The 19,657-nt window shown below is 41.4% G+C and overlaps 1 protein-coding gene across 1 annotated transcript in view; it reads left to right on the top strand.

The window, feature by feature from the left end:
• Positions 1-9,332, top strand: part of LOC139765612 (uncharacterized) — a 35,218-nt gene extending 25,886 nt beyond the window's left edge. The window contains exon 5 of the mRNA XM_071693270.1: positions 8,789-9,332. Within this exon, the coding sequence (XP_071549371.1) occupies positions 8,789-9,307 (519 nt within the window). The 3' untranslated portion in view covers positions 9,308-9,332. The remainder of the gene's footprint in view (positions 1-8,788) is intronic.
• The last annotated feature ends 10,325 nt before the right edge of the window (positions 9,333-19,657 follow it).

Genomic DNA, 19,657 nt, shown 5'->3' with positions numbered 1-19,657 from the left:
TATCTAAAACACTTCACTTCCTCCAGTTTTTCTCCATTCAAACTCACCTCCCAATTGAATTGACCCTCAACCCTACTGTACCTAATAACCTTGCTCTTATTCACATTTACTCTTAACTTTCTTCTTTCACACACTTTACCAAACTCAGTCACCAGCTTCTGCAGTTTCTCACATGAATCAGCCACCAGCGCTGTATCATCAGCGAACAACAACTGACTCACTTCCCAAGCTCTCTCATCCCCAACAGACTTCATACTTGCCCCTCTTTCCAAAACTCTTGCATTCACCTCCCTAACAACCCCATCCATAAACAACTTAAACAACCATGGAGACATCACACACCCCTGCCGCAAACCTACATTCACTGAGAACCAATCACTTTCCTCTCTTCCTACACGTACACATGCCTTACATCCTCGATAAAAACTTTTCACTGCTTCTAACAACTTGCCTCCCACACCATATATTCTTAATACCTTCCACAGAGCATCTCTATCAACTCTATCATATGCCTTCTCCAGATCTATAAATGCTACATACAAATCCATTTGCTTTTCTAAGTATTTCTCACATACATTCTTCAAAGCAAACACCTGATCCACACATCCTCTACCACTTCTGAAACCACACTGCTCTTCCCCAATCTGATGCTCTGTACATGCCTTCACCCTCTCAATCAATACCCTCCCATATAATTTGCCAGGAATACTCAACAAACTTATACCTCTGTAATTTGAGCACTCACTCTTATCCCCTTTGCCTTTGTACAATGGCACTATGCACGCATTCCGCCAATCCTCAGGCACCTCACCATGAGTCATACATACATTAAATAACCTTACCAACCAGTCAACAATACAGTCACCCCCTTTTTAATAAATTCCACTGCAATACCATCCAAACCTGCTGCCTTGCCGGCTTTCATCTTCCGCAAAGCTTTTACTACCTCTTCTCTGTTTACCAACTCATTTTCCCTAACCCTCGCACTTTGCACACCATCTCGACCAAAACACCCTATATCTGCCACTCTATCATCAAACACATTCAACAAACCTTCAAAATACTCACTCCATCTCCTTCTCACATCACCACTACTTGTTATCACCTCCACATTTGCGCCCTTCACTGAAGTTCCCATTTGCTCCCTTGTCTTACGCACTTTATTTACCTCCTTCCAGAACATCTTTTTATTCTCCCTAAAATTTAATGATACTCTCTCACCCCAACTCTCATTTGCCCTTTTTTTCACCTCTTGCACCTTTCTCTTGACCTCCTGTCTCTTTCTTTTATACGTCTCCCACTCAATTTCATTTTTTCCCTGCAGAAATCGTCCAAATGCCTCTCTCTTCTCTTTCACTAATACTCTTACTTCTTCATCCCACCACTCACTACCCTTTCTAATCAACCCACCTCCCACTCTTCTCATGCCACAAGCATCTTTTGCGCAATCCATCACTGATTCCCTAAATACATCCCATTCCTCCCCCACTCCCCTTACTTCTATTGTTCCATTGTTATATTATATGAATTATACTTAATTGCCGTCTCCCGTGTTAGCGAGGTAGCACAAGGAAACAGACGAAAGAATGGCCCAACCCACACGCATACACATATATATACATAAATGCCCACACACGCACATATACATACCTATACATTTCAGCATTTATTTATTATACTTAGTCACTGTCTCCTGCATTAGCGAGGTAGTGCAAGAAAACAGACAAAAGAATGGCCCAACTCACCCACATACACATGTATATACATAAACGGCCACACACGCACATATACATACCTATACATTTCAATGTATACATACATATACATACACAGACATATACATATTCCTGCCACACATGAAATGGTACCCCCCTCCCCCCCGCATGCGTGCGAGGTAGCTTTAGGAAAAGACAACAAAGGCCACATTCATTCACACTCAGTCTCTAGCTGTCATGTGTAATGCACCAAAATCACAGCTCCCTTTCCACATCCAGGCCCCACAAAACTTTCCATGGTTTACTCCAGACGCTTCACATGCCCTGCTTCAATCCATTGACAGTACGTCGACCCCGGTACACCACATTGTTCCAATTCACTCCAGTCCTTTCTCACCTTTCACCCTCCTGTATGTTCAGGCCCCGATCGCTCAAAATCTTTTGAACTCCACTCCTTCCACCTCCAGTTTGGTCTCCCACTCCTCCTCGTTCCCACCACCACTGACACCTATATCCTCTTTGTCAATCTTTCCTCACTCATTCTCACCATGTGACCAAACCATTTCAATACACCCTCCTCTGCTTTCCCAACCACACTCTGTATATTACCACACATCTCTCTTACCCTTTAATTAGTTACTCGATCAAACCACCTCACACCACATATTGTCCTCAAACATCTCATTTCCAAAACATCCATCATCCTCCACACAACTCTATCTATAGCCCATGCCTTACAACCTTATAACATGTTGGAACCACCATTCCTTCAAACATATCCATTCCTTCCACACATTCTTCATCACTCCCAGAACCTTTGCCCCCCCTCCCCCACCCTGTGACACTTCCACTTCCATGGTTCCATCCGCTGCCAAATCCACTCCCAGATATATAAGTTTGTTGAGTATTCCTGGGAAATTATATGGGAGGGTATTGATTGAGAGGGTAAAGGCATGTACAGAGCATCAGATTGGGAAAGGGCAGTGTGGTTTCAGAAGTGGTAAAGGATGTGTGGATCAGGTGTTTGCTTTGAAGAATGTATGTGACAAAGAAAAACAGATAGAGTTGATAGAGATGCTCTGTGGAAGGTATTAAGAGTATATGGTGTTGGAGGTAAGTTGCTAGAAGCAGTGAAAAGTCTTTATCAAGGATGTAAGGCATGTGTATGAGTAGGAAGAGAGGAAAGTGACTGGTTCCCATTGAATGTTGGTTTGCGGCAGGGGTGCATGATGTCTCCATGGTTAATTTGTTTATGGATGGGGTTGGTAGAGGTGAATGCAAGAGTTTTGGAGAGAGGGGCAAGTATGCAATCTGTTGTGGATGAGAGGGCTTGGGAAGTGAGTCAGTTGTTGTTTGCTGATGATACAGTGCTAGTGGCTGATTCAGATGAGAAATTGCAGAAGTTGATGACTAGGTTTGGTAAAGTGTGTGAAAGAAGAAAGCTGAGAGTAAATGAGAATAAGAGCAAGGTTATCAGGTTCTATAGGGTTGAGGGACAAGTAAATTGGGAGATAAGTTTGATTGGAGAAAAACTGGAGAAAGTGAGGAGTTTTATACTTTTCAACATGTATATACACAGAATATACATATATACACATGTACATATTCATACTTGCTGCCTTCATCCATTCTGGTCGCTACTCCGCCACACATGAAAATAGCATCCCCCCTACTCCCCTGTGAGACTTACTTCTGTGTATGTATATGCATGCACACACCAAAATGCATAGGTATGCACATGTGGGCACTTATGTATATACATGTGTTATCTACTTTATTTTAATATGAATGGCATTAGATATGAATGTTAGGAATATATATTTTATGATGTGTATTTGATGTTTTAAGCTTATTACAGTACATTATTAGTTCATTCAGAATCCACCTCCAACATCAAATTCAGAATCTCCAATCACTATTTCACAGTTACCTCCTTTTTTATATACTGTAACAAGTTTTGGGGGAAAAAATCTTTTTGATGTACTATAAGTGTTTAAGTTTAGAGAGGTTGAGTTATAGTGGTAGTTTTAAACTACTTTCCTTGTGCCATGCTACTGTCATAGTATTACACAGTACAATGCACCACATTATCATCATGAATCTAAACCATCTTGCCCTTGTTTAAATTCCCAGCTGATGTATGATTCCAAATCTTATTTGTAATTGTCACTAGGAACTTAACATCACACCCTAAAATCATGAAAGTGTAAATGTGTCAACATTCCAGAAACCTTTTTGTATGGATTCAGATGTTAAAAGATTTACAACAAAAGAAAGAATTTCTTGTGTACTATTTTTTTATGTATACGCATAATGTCCTGTGTGTGTAAATGACAAATAAGTGCACGGGAAATGTAGAGTTTTTTTTTTTAATTTTCCAAAAGAAGGAACAGAGAAGGGGGCCAGGTGAGGATATTCCCTCAAAGGTCCAGTCCTCTGTTCTTAACGCAACCTCCCTAACGCGGGAAATGGCGAATAGTATGAAAGAATATATATATATATATATATATATATATATATATATATATGCAAGAGTTTTGGAAAGGGGCAAGTACGCAGTCTGTTGTGGATGAGAGAGCTTGGGAAGTGTCAGTTATTGTTCGCTGATGATACAGCGCTGGTGGCTGATTCATGTGAGAATCTGCAGAAGCTGGTGACTGAATTTGGTAAAGTGTGTGAAAGAAGAAAGCTGAGAGTAAATGTGAATAAGAGCAAGGTTACTAGGTACAGTAGGGTTGAGGGACAAGTCAGTTGGGAGGTAAGTTTGAATAGAGAAAAACTGGAGGAAGTGAAGTGTTTTAGATATCTGGGAGTGGATTTGGCAGTGGATGGAACCATGGAAGCGGAAGTGAATCATACGGTGGGGGAGGGGGCAAAAGGTCTGGGAGCGTTGAAGAATGTGTGGAAGTTGAGAACATTATCTCAGAAAGCAAAAATGGGTATGTTTGAAGGAATAGTGGTTCCAACACTGTTATATGGTTGCGAGGCATGGGCTATAGATGGAGTTGTGTGGAGGAGGGTGGATGTGCTGGAAATGAGATGTTTGAGGACAATATGTGGTGTGAGGTGGTTTGATCGAGTAAGTAACAATAGGGTAAGAGAGATGTGCGGTAATAAAAAGAGTGTGGTTGAGAGAGCGGAAGAGGGTGTTTTGAAATGGTTTGGTCACATGGAGAGAATGAGTGAGGAAAGATTGACCAAGAGGATATATGTGTCAGAGGTGGAGGGAATGAGGAGAAGTTGGGAGGCCAAATTGGAGGTGGGAAGATGGAGTGAAAAAGATTTTGAGTGATTGGGGCCTGAACATGCAGGAGGGTGAAAGGCGTGCAAGGAATAGAGTGAATTGGAACGAAGTGGTATATTGGGGTTGACGTGCTGTCAATGGATTGAATCGGCATGTGAATCGTCTGGGGTAAACCATGGAAAGTTCTGTGGGGCCTGGATTTGGAAAGGGAGCCGTGGTTTCAGTGCATTAATACTTGACAGCTAGAGACTGAGTGTGAACAAATGTGGCCTTTGTTGTCTTTTCACACATGAGCGGGAAGGGGTTTTTTATTTCATGTGTGGCGGGGTGGTGGTGGGAATGAATAAAGGCAGACAATATGAATTATGGACATGTGTATATATGTATATGTCAGTGTGTGTATATATATGTATATGTTGAGATGTATAGGTATGTATATTTGCGTTTGTGGACGTGTATGTATATACATGTGTATGTGGGTAGGTTGGGCCATTCTTTCGTGTGTTTCCTTATGCTACCTTGCTATCGCGGGAGACAGCGACAAAGCAAATAAAAAAAAAAATAACATATACATGTATACACATGTATATATTCATACTTGCTTTCTTTCATTCATTCCTGGTGCTACCCCACCCCACAGAAAACATTGCTACCCCTTGCTTCAATGAGACAGCACCAGGAGGACAAAAAAAAAAAAGAAAAAAAGGCCACATTTGTTCACCCTGTCTCTAGCTGTCAGGTGCAGTGCACTGAAACCACAACTCCCTATCCACATCCAGGCCCCAAAGACCTTTCTATGGTTTACCCTAGACATTTCTTATGCCCTGGTTCAGTCCATTGACAGCTCGTCTACCCAAGTATACCACATAATTCGAACTCATTCTATTCCTTGTATGCTTCTCACCCTCATCTATGTTCAGCCCCCAATTGCTCAAAATCTTTCTCACTCCATCCTTCCACCTCCAATTTGGTCTCCTGTTTCTCCTTGTTCCCTCCATCTCTGACATATATCTTTGGCCAAAACATCCTTTATTTATCATTTATCTCATATACCACTGAGCTTCAGTTTTTAGAGGCCCAAGAATATTGAAATGACAGAGAGGCATACAAATCAGACAATAAAACAGACACAAGAAAAAACATTTATAACTGTAGAAGATTATGACTTGAAATGTTTATATACACTATGTAACGGGACAATATCCAGGATATTTCATAGCACGGCATGTGTCATTTAACAGAGCATTGCTTAATGTAGTTATGATCAAATACACATGTATTACCTGCATGAATGAAAGTGATGGTAACTTACCTATATTATGATGAAAATGCAACAGTATCCTCAATCACATGGCTAAGCATATGGTTGGTAAACAAATTGTTACAGTGTCTGCTGGTGGTTCCATGGGTACCAGGTCATCAACCTAAACCTCAACATTTTATTATATACACTTTTTGTATGCCAGTTTTCATTACAGTATGATTGGAGACCAAAAGATAATACAAGTATTGTACCAAAGCTAAAATACAGTTGTACTTTGGTGAAGTGGTGTACACCACCTTCACTTCCTGCTAAGGAACAGTGCTTCCCCCAAAGGAATGCTGCTTCCTTCCCAGTTGTGAGCCTGTTGATATCAAGAAGTACAGCTCTCCATTAATAAATCAGATGAGCAATGTTTAAATAACATTATCAGTAAGCTTTTTGAAGATAAATATACGCTATGTTTTGTCAACACTACCTTAACCATTCACTCACATTACTCGCACAGTATGGTATGTATGAACTCTTGATTTACTTATCTTTCACAGTTAAATAAATTACCATAAGTTAAAACTTGTATACATTAGTTATTACTGTTTATATGGTATTCTTCAATCTGTCGGCCTCCCATCATATGCTATTTTATAAACAAATCTTCCATACATGGTACCTCCACATTGGCGGCATCAGTGCCACCTTTTGGTCGAACACCTCACTGATAGTCCTCCACAAAAGATGAGACAAAACTGCAGCATTTTATTTCTGAATATGCAATTTTCCAAGTTTACTTTCACATACTCTGGTTTATAGATATTACCAAATGTCTTTCTCATGTAACTGATATCAATTGCAGTTTTGTCTCATTCTGTGGAGGACTAGTAATGAATTTTTGTAGACTAACATAGACCTTGGCTGTTGTAATGAAAGGACTAATGATTTTGGTTGTTTTGCATATAGAATATGATTAAAAATTTTTGTTCTGGTCTGAATAATTTTCTGTCAGCTATACGTGTTTAAATTTTTTCATGGATTCTTACTGGCCATGCATTTCTACCTCTTGGAAATGTTATTCATGAAAGAGTTGATCCCCAGTTTCACACTGCCAAGTTTGAAAATGTCGATGGTTACACAGGTATATACAGTATATAAATAGTGAGGATTCATGCTGCTATTTATTACTTCCACATCTCCATACCTGCATGGAGTAAAGTATACCACTTTTCTGGTTATTTTCTTCAGTAACATATATGTCAAAATATTCTGTAAAGGGTTTTTTAATTCCATCATTGGAATGCTTGGCTGACACCTGTGGCTTACAGTTTGCCAGTCACTGTCAGACAAGGCTGGATTGTTGTCAGTGGATGGAAAAGAGTACAGTCAGAAGAAAATATATTAAAAGCTAGTCACCACACAAAACGGAGAACTTAAAACAATCATTGGCTACCTAGCAACCATAAGTATTCAGTATCTACACAATGAACCAAAAATACTTCTAATATAGCTGTTTTAACCTAAATATGCTTGGCTGTCATTTCTTAGCAGCAGCATAAGACTGTTTTCACAGGTTTCTATGGTGAAGTGATTGGCGTAGTTGACTATTATTCATGTATGAACCCTCTTGGAGTCAAATCCTGGGTGCAGGAATTGCCCCATGCCAGTCCTTTTGTTCATTCTCCCATCAGGAATGGTCAAAGAATAAGTATCTGATTTAGGCTGGGGTGTGTGATTTCCATGTGTGTGTTGCAGGGAGTTTTACGCTTGTGTCCTCGTTTCAACTTTGTATATATGAAGTGTCTCTACTCCTGCATCTGTGATGTATAAGAACACACACCCCAGCCTTAACCAGGTGTGTATATGTGTATATCCACACAAGATTTAAGATATGGTACTTATATACAAGTTTAGGAGACAGGGCATCAAGTAAAACCCCTTTCCTTGTAACATATGTGGTAATCACCCAAACCATTAGAAGTGATCACCATTCTCTAAATAGAAATAAAATGCCCACTTCTGCTTCACACTTGAACATCCTACATAATACTCACAGATTCTCCTACCTCAAGAAACAGAACACCAACAAAACACACACACCAAAATGACCCAACTAGCACTAAACACTGCCTTTCCAACCCATCTTAAACACCACCCCACCAGTCATACAACTGTCTGAAGGTACACTTTCCAGACACTAAATGAGTTCAACTTTTTCACTTATATTCCAAACACCACCCAGCGCCAACATTACATACACAGTTTCAATGTATGACAAGACCCCCTTAAGCCCAAGATGGAACTTTCTCATTGCATGCCTACTCCTTAGTTGTTCTGAGCTCACTCCAATAAGACACACATACATCACCTTTATTTTTGTATTGTGGTTCCACATGGTGGATGTTACCAGCTTTCTAAGGGCTGTTGAACCCCATAGAAGGATCTCCTGGAAGAGAAAAGTAGGCAATGTGTCTGACAGCACTAAGGGGACAAGGATCTTCAGTATTTTGCATATAACTTCTGAAAAATTCAGTCTCAATAAATTGACAGTACTTAATGCTTCTCTTTTTATTTCAGCTCTGTACAAAGAAATTTATCCAGTCTGTCACTCTTAAAATCCATCTCAAGAAGCATGAGAAAAAAGGTCCTGAAGAAATGGTTACCCTTGCAAATGATACCAGGTACTCAAGTGGTAATGTAGGCATTAGTCTAGCAGTGGGATCAGATATGATGAGCAACAACATTACTACTGTTGCCAACACAAGCCAAAGTATGTGTAGTGGAGATGAAGCAGCTTTAAACACAAACAAAAATGCGGAAGAACAATTAAGCATCAACAATGATACCGACATGAGACTTGCTAGTGCTGTAGTTAATACTGCAGTTGTGGCAAGTTCTAGCAACACATTGGTCAACTCTGCTGGAGGAGCATCTGCATTAACTGAAAATCAGTTACCTCCAGGTACAATTATATTTGCTCAGGGTGATCTAAACGGTGCTAATGGTGGTGGACAGTTTAGTGGAGGTCATGCTGCAGTTGTGACAGGGATGGATGGAGATTGTATAGCCATTTTTGTTCAAGAAAGCTTAGATTAAGATTTTGTCAGTTCCATATACCATTCCATTTTCTCATATATATATATATATATATATATATATATATATATTAGGGAGCGGGGGGCTGGAAATCCTCCCCTCTCATTTTTTTTTTTTAATTTTCCAAAAGAAGGAACAGAGAATTGGGCCAGGTGAGGGTATTCCCTCAAGGCCCAGTCCTCTGTTCTTAACGCTACCTCGCTAATGCGGGAAATGGCGAATAGTTTGAAAGAAAGAAAAGAATATATATATATATATATATATTTTTCAACCTATTCGCCATTTCCCGCGTTAGAGAGGTAGCGTTAAGAACAGAAGACAGCCTTTGAGGGAATATCCTCACTTGGCTCCCTTCTCTATTCCTTCTTTTGGAAAATTAAAAAACGAGAGGGGAGGATTTCCAGCCCCCCGCTCCCTTCCCTTTTAGCCGCCTTCTACGACACGCAGGGAATACGTGAGAAGTATTCTTTCTCCCCTATCCCCAGGGATAGTGAAGTGTTTTAGATATCTGGGAGTGGATCTGGCAGCGGATGGAACCATGGAAGCGGAAGTGGATCATAGGGTGGGGGAGGGGGCGAAAATTCTGGGGGCCTTGAAGAATGTGTGGAAGTCGAGAACATTATCTCGGAAAGCAAAAATGGGTATGTTTGAAGGAATAGTGGTTCCAACAATGTTGTATGGTTGCGAGGCGTGGGCTATGGATAGAGTTGTGCGCAGGAGGATGGATGTGCTGGAAATGAGATGTTTGAGGACAATGTGTGGTGTGAGGTGGTTTGATTGAGTGAGTAACGTAAGGGTAAGAGAGATGTGTGGAAATAAAAAGAGCGTGGTTGAGAGAGCAGAAGAGGGTGTTTTGAAGTGGTTTGGGCACATGGAGAGAATGAGTGAGGAAAGATTGACCAAGAGGATATATGTGTCGGAGGTGGAGGGAACGAGGAGAAGAGGGAGACCAAATTGGAGGTGGAAAGATGGAGTGAAAAAGATTTTGTGTGATCGGGGCCTGAACATGCAGGAGGGTGAAAGGAGGGCAAGGAATAGAGTGAATTGGAGCGATGTGGTATACCGGGGTTGACGTGCTGTCAGTGGATTGAATCAAGGCATGTGAAGCGTCTGGGGTAAACCATGGAAAGCTGTGTAGGTATGTATATTTGCCTGTGTGGACGTATGTATATACATGTGTATGGGGGGGGTTGGGCCATTTCTTTCGTCTGTTTCCTTGCGCTACCTCGCAAACGCGGGAGACAGCGACAAAGTATATAAAAAAAAATATATATATATATATATATATATATATATATATATATCATGTGAGAAACTGCAGAAGCTGGTGACTGAGTTTGGTAAAGTGTGTGAAAGAAGAAAGTTAAGAGTAAATGTGAATAAGAGCAAGGTTATTAGGTACAGTAGGGTTGAGGGTCAAGTCAATTGGGAGGTGAGTTTGAATGGAGAAAAACTGGAGGAAGTGAAGTGTTTTAGATATCTGGGAGTGGATCTGGCAGCAGATGGAACCATGGAAGCGGAAGTGGATCATAGGGTGGGGGAGGGGGCGAAAATTCTGGGGGCCTTGAAGAATGTGTGGAAGTCGAGAACATTATCTCGGAAAGCAAAAATGGGTATGTTTGAAGGAATAGTGGTTCCAACAATGTTGTATGGTTGCGAGGCGTGGACTATGGATAGAGTTGTGCGCAGGAGGATGGATGTGCTGGAAATGAGATGTTTGAGGACAATGTGTGGTGTGAGGTGGTTTGATCGAGTGAGTAACGTAAGGGTAAGAGAGATGTGTGGAAATAAAAAGAGCGTGGTTGAGAGAACAGAAGAGGGTGTTTTGAAGTGGTTTGGGCACATGGAGAGAATGAGTGAGGAAAGATTGACCAAGAGGATATATGTGTCGGAGGTGGAGGGAACGAGGAGAAGAGGGAGACCAAATTGGAGGTGGAAAGATGGAGTGAAAAAGATTTTGTGTGATCGGGGCCTGAACATGCAGGAGGGTGAAAGGAGGGCAAGGAATAGAGTGAATTGGAGCGATGTGGTATACCGGGGTTGACGTGCTGTCAGTGGATTGAATCAAGGCATGTGAAGCGTCTGGGGTAAACCATGGAAAGCTGTGTAGGTATGTATATTTGCGTGTGTGGACGTATGTATGTACATGTGTGTGGGGGGGGTTGGGCCATTTCTTTCGTCTGTTTCCTTGCGCTACCTCGCAAACGCGGGAGACAGCGACAAAGTATAATAAAAAAATAAATATATATATATATATATATATATATATATATATATTCTGGCTCTGAGTGAAATGAACCTGAAGGGTAAAGGGGAAGAAGTTTGGGAATGTCTTGGGAATAAAGTCAGGGGTTAGTGAGAGGACAAGAACAAGGGAAGGAGTAGCACTACTCCTGAAACAGGAGTGGTGGGAGTTTGTGATAGGGTGTAAGAAAGTAAACTCTAGATTGATATGGGTAAAATTGAAAGTGGACGAAGAGAGATGGGTGATTATTGGTGCATATGCACCTGGGCATGAGAAGAAAGATCATGAGAGGCAAGTGTTTTGGGAGCAGTTGAGTGAGCGTGTAAGTACATTTGATGCACGAGACCAGGTTATAGTGATGGGTGATTTGAATGCAAAGGTTAGTAATGTGGCAGTTGAGGGAATAATTGGTGTACATGTGGTGTACAGTGTTGTAAATGGAAATGGTGAAGAGCTTGTAGATTTGAGTGCTGAAAAAGGACTGGTGATTGGGAATACCTGGTTTAAAAAGAGAGATATACATAAGTATACGTATGTAAGTAGGAGAGATGGCCAGAGAGCGTTATTGGATTATGTGTTAATTGATAGGCACGTGAAAGAGAGACTTTTGGATGTTAATGTGCTGAGAGGTGTAACTGGAGGGATGTCTGATCATTATCTTGTGGAGGCGAAGGTGAAGATTTGTAGAGGTTTTCAGTAAAGATGAGAGAATGTTGGGGTGAAGAGAGTGATGAGAGTAAGTGAGCTTGGGAAGGAGACTTGTGTGAGGAAGTACCATGAGAGATTGAGTACAGAATGGAAAAAGGTGAGAACAAAGGATGTAAGGGGAGTGGGGGAGTGGGATGTATTTAGGGAAGCAGTGATGGCTTGCGCTAAAAAGATGCTTGTGGCATGAGAAGCGTGAAAGGTGGGCAGATTAGAAAGGGTAGTGAGTGGTGGGATGAAGAAGTAAGATTATTAGTGAAAGAGAAGAGAGAGGCATTTAGATGATTTTTGCAGGGAAATAATGCAAATGAGTGGGAGATGTGTAAAAGAAAGAGGCAGGAGGTCAAGAGAAAGGTGCAAGAGGTGAAAAAGAGGGCAAATGAGAGTTGGGGTGAGAGAGTGTCATTAAATTTTAAGGAGAATAACAAGATGTTTTGGAAGGAGGTAAATAAAGTGCATAAGACAAGGAAACAAATGGGAACATCAGTGAAGGGGGCTCATGGGGAGGTGATAACAAGTAGTCGCAATGCGAGGAGATGGAGTGAGTATGTTGAAGGTTTGTTGAATGTGTTTGATGATAGAGTAGCAGATATAGGGTGTTTTGCTCGAGGTGGTGCAAAGTGAGAGGGTTAGGGAGAATGATTTGGTAAACATAGAAGAGGTAGTAAAAGCTTTGCAGAAGATAAAAGCCAGCAAGGCAGTGGGTTTGGATGGTATTGTAGTGGAATTTATTAAAAAAGGGGTGACTGTGTTGTTGACTGGTTGGTAAGGTTATTTAATGTATGTATGACTCATGGTGAGGTGCCTGAGGATTGGCGGAATGCTTGCATAGTGCCATTGTACAAAGGCAAAGGGGAAAAAGGTGAGTGCTCAAATTACAGAGGTATAAGTTTGTTGAGTATTCCTGGGAAATTATATGGGAGGGTATTGATTGAGAGGGTGAAGGCATGTACAGAACATCAGATTGGGGAAGAGCAGTGTGGTTTCAAAAGTGGTAGAGGATGTGTGGATCAGGTGTTTGCTTTGAAGAATGTATGTGAGCAATACTTAGAACAGCAAATGGATTTGTATGTAGCATTTATAGATCTGGAGAAGGCATATGATAGAGTTGATAGAGATGCTCTGTGGAAGGTATTTTAAAGAGTATATGGTGTGGGAGGTAAGTTGCTAGCAGCAGTGAAATGATATAGCAAGGATGTGAGGCATGTGTACTAGTAGGAGGAAAGGAAAGTGATCGGTTCCCAGTGAATGTCAGTTTGCAGCAGGGATGCGTGATGTCTCCATGGTTGTTTAATTTATTTATGGATGGGGTTGTTAGGGAGATGAATGCAAGAGTGTTGGAGAGAGGGGCAAGTATGCAGTCTGTTGTGGATGAGAGGGCTTGGGAAGCGAGTCAGTTGTTGTTTGCTGATTAGACAGCGCTGGTGGCCGATTTGGGTGAGAAACTGCTGAAGCTGGTGACTGAGTTTGGTAAAGTGTGTGAAAGAAGAAAGCTGAGAGTAAATGTGAACAAGAGCAAGGTTATTATGTACAGTAGGGTTGAGGGACAAGTCAATTGGGAGGTAAGTTTGAATGGAGAAAAACTGGAGGAAGTGAAGTGTTTTAGATATCTGGGAGTGGACTTAGCAGCAGATGGAACCTTGGAATCTGAAGTGAGTCACAGGGTGGGGAGAAGGTGTTGGTTCTGGGAGCGTTGAAGAATGTGCAGAAGGCGAGAACATTATCTCGGAGAGCAAAAATGGGTATGTTTGAGGGAATAGTGTTTCCAACAATGTTGTATGGTTGCAAGGCGTGGGCTATAGATAGGGTTCTTCAGAGGAGGGTAGAGTTGAGATGCTTGAGGACAATATGTGGTGTGAGGTGGTTTGATCGAGTGAGTAATGAAAGGGTAAGAGAGATGTGTGGTAATAAAAAATGTGGTTGAGAGAGCAGAGTGTGGAAAGATTGACAAAGAGAATATACGTGTCAGAGGTGGAGGGAACAAGAAGCGGGAGACAAAATTGTGTGTGTGTGTGTGTGTGTGTGTGTGTGAGTGTGTGTGTGTGTGTGTGTGTGTGTGTGTGTGTGTGTGTGTGTGTGTGTGTGTGTGTGTGTGTGTGTGGGGGGGGGGGGGGGGGGGGGGGGGTTGCTATTTCATGTGTGGCAGGGAATGGATGAAGGCAGCAAGTATGAATATGTACATGTGTATGTCTGTATGTATACATTGAAATGTATAGATATGTACATGTTTGTGTGTGGGCATTTATGTATATACATGTGTATGTAGGTGGGTTGGGCCATTCTTTTTTCTGTTTCCTTGAACTACCTTGTTAATGCGGGAGACAGCGATTAAGTAAATAAAAAAAAAATAATAGTAATAAGAGGAGTTGTGCAGGGGAGGGTGGATGTGTTGGAAATGAGATGTTTGAGGACAATATCTGTTGTGAGGTGGTCTGATCGAGTAAGTAATGAAAGGGTAAGAGAGATGTGTGGTAATAAAGAGCGTGATTGAGAGAGCAGAAGAGGGTGTATTGAAATGGTTTGGTCACATGGAGAGAATGAGTAAGGAAAGATCGACAAAGAGGATATATGTGTCCGAGGTGGAGGGAATGAGAAGTGGGAGACCAAATTGGAAGTTGAAGGATGGAGTGAAAAAGATTTTGAGCAATCGGGGCTTGAACATACAGGAGGGTGAAAGGCGTGCAAGGAATAGAGTGAATTGGAACGATGTGGAATACCGGGGTCTATGTGCTGTCAACGGATAGAACCAGGGCATGTGAATCATCTGGGGTAAACCATGGAAAGTTTTGTGGGGCCTGGATGTGGAAAGGGAGCTGTTGTTTCAGTGCATTACACATGGCAGCTAGAGATTGAGTGTGAACAAATGTGGCCTTTGTTGTCGTTTTTTGGCGCAACCTCACGGGGGGAATGTGGTGTCATTCCATGTGTGGCAGGATGGTGGCAGGAATAGATGAAGGCAGCATGTATGAATACATATGTACATTTGTATAATTGGGAGGTGAGTTTGAATGGAGAAAAACTGGAGGAAGTGAAGTGTTTTAGATATCTGGGAGTGGATCTGGCAGCGGATGGAACCATGGAAGCGGAAGTGGATCATAGGGTGGGGGAGGGGGCGAAAATTCTGGGGGCCTTGAAGAATGTGTGGAAGTCGAGAACATTATCTCGGAAAGCAAAAATGGGTATGTTTGAAGGAAAAGTGGTTCCAACAATGTTGTATGGTTGCGAGGCGTGGGCTATGGATAGAGTTGTGCGCAGGAGGATGGATGTGCTGGAAATGAGATGTTTGAGGACAATGTGTGGTGTGAGGTGGTTTGATCGAGTGAGTAACGTAAGGGTAAGAGAGATGTGTGGAAATAAAAAGAGCGTGGTTGAGAGAGCAGAAGAGGGTGTTTTGAAGTGGTTTGGGCACATGGAGAGAATGAGTGAGGAAAGATTGACAAAGAGGATATATGTGTCGGAGGTGGAGGGAACGAGGAGAAGAGGGAGACCAAATTGGAGGTGGAAAGATGGAGTGAAAAAGATTTTGTGTGATCGGGGCCTGAACATGCAGGAGGGTGAAAGGAGGGCAAGGAATAGAGATTTGGAGCGATGTGGTATACCGGGGTTGACGTGCAGTCAGTGGATTGAATCAAGGCATGTGAAGCGTCTGGGGTAAACCATGGAAAGCTGTGTAGGTATGTATATTTGCGTGTGTGGACGTATGTACATACATGTATATGAGGTGGAGGTTGGGCCATTTCTTTCGTCTGTTTCCTTGCGCTACCTCGCAAACGCGGGAGACAGCGACAAAGTATAATAAAAAAAAATAATAATAATTTGTATAAATGTATGTCTGTGTATGTATATGTATGTTTACATTGAAATGTATAGGTATGTATATGTGAGTGTGTGGGCGTTTATTTATATGTGTATGTGCGTGGGTTGGACCATTTTTTCGTCTGTTTCCTTGCACTACCTTGCTAATGCGGGAGACAGCATCAAAGTATAATGAATAAAATAAATAATAAATATATATATACATATATCTTTTTGTCTGAAGGCCTAAAACAGGTTTGTACTTTTAATAATATTACTGTTAATTTATATAGTAATAAAACTAATTCTCAATAAAGAAAAAAATTTGTGTTTTATATATAGTTGTTGATGCTTGGCATTGTATTACCAGACTGAATGACAAGTATTAAAATGATACCATATTACTTGTGCACCACATCATGATTGATAGTCTTATTTTCTGTCTCATTACCAATCTACTGGACGAGAATACCAATACCATATTTTTTCCCATATAAACAACATAAATCTGTATTCTTTTTGTCATATCTTCACTGTCTCACTTTTTATCTTTGCACTTCTTCAAATCACAAATTATTTTTTTATTGTGCATTCATTAAAGTCCTGGCCTTGATGAGGATATTTGTCTGTGACTGCAGCCTGCCATAGAGAAAATTGCTTTTGAATGTGCAAAATGATTCCTTATGCATGGCTGTAACAGCACAGGCATAAGAAAATTCCTTATAACAGGTACTTGTAACAAGTTTAAGTGTACATTGATAAAACTACTAAAGTACATACAAGCCATGTTTATGGGAAGTTTATTGAAATCTTAGAGAAAAAATTATTTGGATTAGAGTATGGCACAGTGGGAATGGCAGGAAATAATATTGGGATTAACCCATTAAAGCTGGGCAACATTACCTAACATTTGTATGGAAGAAGCTGGGCAATGTTACATAATGTTTGGCTATTTTGCGTTGTAATTGCTTTTTGAATTTTGGCAGTGGCATCACTGTCACCTAATATCATGACCTCAGTTAATCTATTCCTATAAACAGCTACCCTCACTTGCCCATCCATGGTCAGTGCCAGTATTAGCTGTTATCTAAAGTTCATACAGTAGTAGATGGACAACTTTACATAACGCTGGGCCCAGTTGCATCGTAATTGTATGGTGAAATTGGGTGATGTGGCATCTGTGACATGTATTATCATGCTCTCTGTCTGGACACGCCTGTAAACAGCCACTCATGTTTGCCCAGCTGGGGTCAACATCAGTATTAGCTGAGACAATGGAAGGTGAAGATAGGTCTCATTCTCCCCTGCCTAGCACTCCTCCCACAGCCAGATCTGATGTATCTCATAAGTAACACCTCTTACCTTCGTTTTGCATCCAATTTTATGTTTATATATGTATTGGCTTATTCCTTGATACTCTACTATTCCTAAAATATGCTGCCTTACATGGATGTATATATTTATTCATTTATTATACTTTGTCGCTGTCTCCTGTATTAGCAAGGTTGCGCAAGGAAACAGACAAAAGAATGACCCAACCCACCCACGTACACACGTATATACATACACACACGCTCCTATACATACCTATACATTTCAACGTATCCATATATATATACATACACAGACATATACATATATACAAATGCACACAATTCATACTCGCTGCCTTCATTCATTCCCGTCACCACCCCACCACACATGAAATGACATGTGCGGCTGGGAGGCGGGGGGAATGGATGAACGCAGCACGTATGAATATGTGCACGTGTATACATGCATATGTCTCTGTATATATTATTTTTTTTTTATTATACTTTGTCGCTGTCTCCCGCGTTTTATTATTTTATTTTATTTTTATTATTTTATTTTGCTTTGTCACTGTCTCCCGAGTTAGCGAGGTAGCACAAGGAAGCAGACAAAAGAATGGCCCAACCCACCCACATACACATGTATATACATACACGTCCACACGCACATATACATACCTATACATCTCAACATATACATATATTATATTTATTTATTTATTATATTTATTTTGCTTTGTCACTGTCTCCCGCGTTTGCGAGGTAGCGCAAGGAAACAGACAAAAGAAATGGCCCGACCCACCCCCATACACATGTATATACATACACATCCACACACGCAAATATACATACCTATACATCTCAATGTACACATATATATACACACACAGACACATACATATATACCCATGCACACAATTCACACTGCCTGCCTTTATTCATTCCCATTGCCACCTCGCCACACATGGAATGCCATCCCCCTCCCCCCCTCATGTGTGCGAGGTAGCACTAGGAAAAGACAACAAAGGCCCCATTCGTTCACACTCAGTCTCTTGACTTTACTCCCAAGACATTCCCAAACCACTCTTCCCCTTTACCCTTGAGCTTCGTTTCACTCAGAGCCAAAACATCCAGGTTCCTTTCCTCAAACATACTACCTATCTCTCCTTTTTTCACATCTTGGTTACATCCAAACACATTTAGACACCCCAATCTGAGTCTACGAGGAGGATGAGCACTCCGCACGTGACTCCTTCTGTTTCCCATTTTTAGAAAGTTAAAATACAAGGAGGGGAGGATTTCTGGCCCCCTGCTCCCGTCCCCTCTAGTCGCCTTCTACAACACGTGAGGAATGCGTGGGAAGTATTCTTTCACCCCTATCCCCAGGGATAATATATGTATATATATGTAAATGTGAATAAGAGCAAGGTAATTAGGTACAGTAGGGTTGAGGGTCAAGTCAATTGGGAGGTAAGTTTGAATCGAGAAAAACTGGAGGAAGTAAAGTGTTTTAGATATCTGGGAGTGGATCTGGCAGCAGATGGAACCATGGAAGCGGAAGTGGTTCATAGGGTGGGGGAGGGGGCGAAAATCCTGGGAGCCTTGAAGAATGTGTGGAAGTCGAGAACATTATCTCGGAAAGCAAAAATGGGTATGTTTGAAGGTATAGTGGTTCCAACAATGTTGTATGGTTGCGAGGCGTGGGCTATGGATAGAGTTGTGCGCAGGAGGATGGATGTGCTGGAAATGAGATGTTTGAGGACAATGTGTGGTGTGAGGTGGTTTGATCGAGTAAGTAACGTCAGGGTAAGAGAGATGTGTGGAAATAAAAAGAGCGTGGTTGAGAGAGCAGAAGAGGGTGTTTTGAAATGGTTTGGGCACATGGAGAGAATGAGTGAGGAAAGATTGACCAAGAGGATATATGTGTCGGAGGTGGAGGGAACAAGGAGAAGTGGGAGACCAAATTGGAGGTGGAAAGATGGAGTGAAAAAGATTTTGTGTGATCAGGGCCTGAACATGCAGGAGGGTGAAAGGAGGGCAAGGAATAGAGTGAATTGGATCGATGTGGTATACCGGGGTTGACGTGCTGTCAGTGGATTGAATCAGGAAATGTGAAGCGTCTGGGGTAAACCATGGAAAGCTGTGTAGGTATGTATATTTGCGTGTGTGGACGTATGTATACACGTGTATGGGGGTGGGTTGGGCCATTTCTTTCGTCTGTTTCCTTGCGCTACCTCGCAAACGCGGGAGACCAAAAAAAAAAAAAAAAAAAAAAAAATATATATATATATATAT

Source organism: Panulirus ornatus, chromosome 55 (assembly GCF_036320965.1).
Source record: "Panulirus ornatus isolate Po-2019 chromosome 55, ASM3632096v1, whole genome shotgun sequence".
Lineage (NCBI taxonomy): Eukaryota > Metazoa > Arthropoda > Malacostraca > Decapoda > Palinuridae > Panulirus > Panulirus ornatus.
Note: the sequence above shows the minus strand (reverse complement) of the source record. Positions and strands in the feature narration are given on the sequence as shown.